The 5,000-nt window shown below is 45.3% G+C and overlaps 1 protein-coding gene across 1 annotated transcript in view; it reads left to right on the top strand.

The window, feature by feature from the left end:
• Nucleotides 1-2,533: 2,533 nt before the first annotated feature.
• Nucleotides 2,534-5,000, top strand: part of LOC310797220 (ephrin type-A receptor 3-like) — a gene marked incomplete at both ends in the record, with an annotated part of 146,449 nt that continues 143,982 nt past the window's right edge. The window contains one exon of the mRNA XM_083659570.1: nucleotides 2,534-2,666. Coding sequence (XP_083515696.1) covers nucleotides 2,534-2,666 — 133 coding nt within the window. The remainder of the gene's footprint in view (nucleotides 2,667-5,000) is intronic.

Genomic DNA, 5,000 nt, shown 5'->3' with positions numbered 1-5,000 from the left:
TCACCTGTGTCTCAACGTCTCAACTGGCATGATGAGTAGGTGATGACAGAATTTTCATTTGTGGGTGAACTGTGCCTTTAAGTGAGAGAGAGGTATACCATGTCCCCACTGTAAGGCGTCCTTTCCTGTCAGGGGGGGGGGGGGGGGGGGGGTCTCTCCAGGCGCGCCCCGTCCCGTCCCGTCAGAGCGGGCTGCGTTCAAGAAGTGGAAGATTGAAAGGTTGACCTTGCACACTGTTAAAGCGTTCCTCACACATTTCATATGACAGGCTGCACAACATTATTTATTCATGTGTAAAGACAGTCCGCTCAAAACATGCCAACAGTCAGAATCACACACACACAAACACACACACACACACACACACACACACACACGCACATGCACACGCACACACACACACACCACACACACACACCACACACACACACACACACACACACACACACACACACACACACGCACGGACACACACATTCCTGACAACATCTAAGCTGCAGTCAACAACACATTGACTGAATAAATCTCCATAAAGTGTTTGATTGGAATCTGTAATGCATGTCAACCTTGTGTGTGAGCGCGGTGCTGGTGTGTGTGTGTGTGTGTGTGTGTGTGTGTGTGTTTTGTGTGTGTGTGTGGCAGTAGCAGCCATATCAACAATTGCATGGGCAGAGACAGAGAGGCGGACCCGAGTTGACACTAATCCAGTAAACGCCATGTGCCCGTGTGGCTTATCAAAATAATTGACAGTGTTTTCTACAGCTGGATGGAAGTGTTTAGGCCGGGCCTATAACCAGACTGTCTATTCTGTGCTCCCAGACATCTCTGAGTAAGTAATGAGAGGTTTTATTGTGCCTGCTGTACTCTAGCATGTAATAGAGGAGTGGTTCTCAAAGTGGGGTGCGCGGACCCCCAAGGGTCCTTGAGGGGGGTTCCGGGGGTCCCGAGGGAGAGAGACCGAATGGTCCGAAGGTCTTCTTTTGCCCAATCAATCAATCAGCCTATGACTCCTGCAAGACAGGGCCAGGAGAGTGGGAGGGTCGTCACAAAAGCTAGGATCTTATCGACCCGGGGACAAAATCTGATCAAATGGTGGTCCGTGGTCTAACCTGTGTCAGTTTAGGAATTGTTGATGTGAAGAAGTTTGAGAATAGTAAAGACCTAAACTCCGTTTTAGTCTGTTTTAGATATAGCTTAACTCTTATACACCATTGCAAATATAATCAAATTCACGTATAGGTGAAGTTAAATGAAGAATGGGCCTTTTAAGAAAAACAATTGATAAATACATTTTTGTTTCTTTCTTCTGGAAATATGACCAGTTTTTGTTTATTTTGGCTGTTTACCTTTTAATGATCACCAACATGGACGTCAGAGTTTCTTTTAATATTTGACTACAGCCCATGCTTGCTTGCCATTGATCTGAGGCTGATGGGCAGGTTGCACATCTGTCACTGTTTGCATTCCAATTATTTCACGCACCATTTAATCACAAAGCTAAACGTGGTATAATAAATGTAGGCCGAACTGAGCAAATAAACAATCGATAACATCCCTTCTTGCGAGACTTCAGTGGGACATGTAAGCTTTGATCCCCAAAGAAAAATCACTATATATTTTTTCTAAAATATCTCTAAGACTTATATCTGTGGCACTCAATAATCTGAGTTAGTGACCTAACAATGCTTTATTATCTCTTGAAGGTGACACCCCTAGAAAGCTTGTTTATAATAATTGGATTGTTAGTTTTGCTGTGATATCAGATCCTCCAGAGTATTCCAGACTATATGTTCCCATCGCCTTCAGGCTAAAATGGCCTTGGAAGGGAAGCAGAAGTTTTGATTGTGTCCTTGAGGCATTGATGATTGATTGTGTTTGTGTTTAGTGGCTTTAGGCTGGAGGAGCTATTTGGATGTGCGTGCTGCTGTCCCAAAAAGCCTTTTACAGGCTAACTTTAATATCTTGAAATAGCCTAAAGCAGAATGAAACCGCATTATTATATAAGGTAAATTTGGAAAGGATTGGAAACAAATATCGCCCCATTCGCATTCATTATTATTATTATTATTATTTTATTATTAATACTACTACTACTACTACTACTACTACTACTAATAATAATAATAATAATAATAATAATAATAATATTAATAATAATAATAATAATAATAATAATTGAAAGCAACACTAGATGACACTAGACTTTTTTTTCTTTTTTCTTTTCTCAGTGTAGGCATATCTGCTTATCTGTGCAGTCTCCAAAGGCCTGCGTACCACCCCAGAGCCAGGCGGCTGATTGACAGGACTTGGCTGGCCGTGGACCCTCCTTCCCAGCGTCTCCTCCTCTCTCTCCCACCCCCCTCTCTCTCTCTCTCTCTCTCTCTCTCTCTCTCTCTCCGCTTCTCTCTCTCGCTCTCTCTCTCCTTCTCTTCGCTCTCTCTCTCCCCTCTCAATCGCGGGGCTGCGCTCACCGACTCGACACCGCCAAAACAGTCAAGGCAGGGATGCAGCGAGGGCGCAGCGCAGCCTGAAAATGGCACCAGCACCACCACGACCACGCGTCCTTTGGATCTATCCATCCCTCCTCTCCCTCCTCTCTGCTGCCCTTCTGCTGTTGGACGCGCTGTCGCCGAGCCGAGCCTTACGGAATTACCCGGAGAATGAAGGTGGGTGTGTGCTGTGCTGTGCGCGGCGGGGTTTGGGAACCGAGCGGCCGGGGAGTTTACTTGGCGGTGGTGCGCTCGCTGTGCCGCTGGTACTATAGGAGCGCCACATCCCCCCCGTTCGGTTCCACTTGCCGGGGGATGGAGCGGAACGGCGGAGACGACTCCCGTTAAGTGCTGGGCTTGGTTATGAATCATGCATAAAAAAAGAAACGCGGAGAGAGAGAGGGAGAAACGGGGAAAAACGTCACGTTTTTCTTCCCAGAGCACATTGACATTAAATTTGTATGGCACACACACAGGTGAGGTAACGCTGGCAGTGGCAGCAGGCAGGGGCGCCGCCAGGGATTTTGGGCCCCATGACAGGACATAGCATGGGCCCCACTGATGCCGGCGTCCGAAGGGCGCCGGCGAAAAATTTGGGCTGTTTGAAGCTGATTTAGAGGATAATATCGCATTTAAAATTATATTAGGATAACACTGTAGTGTTGTCATTATTCAGTCTTAACCATCAATATTTGCTCCTTTTCTCACCCACCTTCATCTCACCACCATCCCTGTTGAATCATCATACTCTCTCTCTGCTCTGAATACACCAGAGGGAACAAAGAAATACTATCAACTAATGACTAGAAATAATATTGATAAACATGTGGAGTCCAACAGGAGTGTTTAGCATGAGACTGTTGTGATATCATTATTCAGTCTTAATATCATTATGTTCTCCTTTTCTCATTGGCTGTCATTTGTGGGCTGCTTTTCCTTTCATATGATGGTCATGTGGACAAATAAATTGTGTTGATCCTTCTTATTTTTTTATTATTATTATTACTTATTATTATATACAGTAGTTAAGAAAAGTTGAATAAATGTTCAGATGGCGCGGGACAGACTAGACAGTTCTCTAGGTTAACATGGCAGGCAGAGTGATTCACGTAGTGTAGCCTATCTGCCTCGCCTCACACAGAGACAGGCAGACAGCAGCTGCACCATTCCAGCACTCACCTCACCTGCCTTCCTATAAAACTGCGTGAGGAACTATTGTCCTTTCTTTTCTCTCTCCTCTCTTTCTTTTGGCACGTTGCTGGTCTCTCCTCTCTCCTCTCATCTGATTGATCAGCGCGCAACTCTGCCCACCACGCTGCCTGGATGGGAGGCGTGCCTATTTCTCAGCAGGGAGAAACCATTTCTTGAAAATCGAAGGGGTGTGTGTGCAAGAGGATTTTTTCTTTTTTGCCAAAAAAGAAGCAATTCGTTTTACTAGTACATTGAATAAAATAGTATATTTATTACAATAGGTTAATAATTTAATACTGCAAAAAATTGCCTAGTGTCCAAGCTTTTAGGGCCCTTGAAGCTGACAGGGCCCCTGTCAGCTTCAAGGGCCCTTAGAATCGTCCTACCTTTCCCCCCCTATACGGCGCCCCTGGCAGCAGGCATATCTATGGCAGCAGGCACCATGCCCGGATATAGTCACTTTTTTCAGACCTGATTCTTCACATTTTCGATCAGTTTATAGCTATATCAGTCTATGACAAGCCTATGACATTGATTGAAGTAACTTAAAATAATGCAGTCAAAATAACGTTAGTAATTGTCTCCATGAGAAATCAGTGTTTCCCTCTGATATCTTCATTACAGCACATTAATGAGTGTTGGGTTTCGCCCCCTCCTCCTCCTCCTCCTTCTCCTCCTCCTCCTCCTCCTCCTATGTGGACTGTCTGTATTTAGTCTGTATTGCCTCAGTCTCGCAAATGAGGAGCTTCACAATTACATTAGCTTTGTCACAAGCTGCTGCTGAGCCTGTCGGTTTATTGTATTAACATCGATGCTGGGCCTGAAATGAGAGCAATGCATTGACTCACTAACTACTGCTGACCGGCTGACTGGCCGGCCGCTCGCCCTGGCCTCGAACATACGGGCCCAGCTGGCTTGTTTAATGGCAAGTTGAACTGGCACTGAATGGAGAATAAAAAATTGACATAAAAAAAAAACATTGGGTGGACTAACAGGCCAGTGTGTGTGTGTGTGTGTGTGTGTGTGTGTGTGTGTGTGTGTGTGTGTGTGTGTGTGTGTGTGTGTGTGTGTGTGTGCGCCGCACACACACGTTTTTGTCCAAAATAACTGATGGTCAGTCTGCTTGTGAAGTCTATAATGCGATGTTGTTTTGCTGCCAGGGCTGCCCCCGCGTGTGACTGCAGATGATGATATAGCTGCTACTTTATTGCCATTCTGTGAATCATTTCATTCTGTATAGTCCCCCAAGCTCCGGTCAATCTGGTTATGTTGCTGAACAAACCGCTCCATCTCTCCTATGAGCTGGAAGATTCGCCTTTT

This window comes from Poromitra crassiceps (assembly GCF_964638095.1).
Source record: "Poromitra crassiceps genome assembly, chromosome: 23".
In the NCBI taxonomy this organism is placed as follows: Eukaryota; Metazoa; Chordata; class Actinopteri; order Beryciformes; family Melamphaidae; genus Poromitra; species Poromitra crassiceps.
Note: the sequence above shows the minus strand (reverse complement) of the source record. Positions and strands in the feature narration are given on the sequence as shown.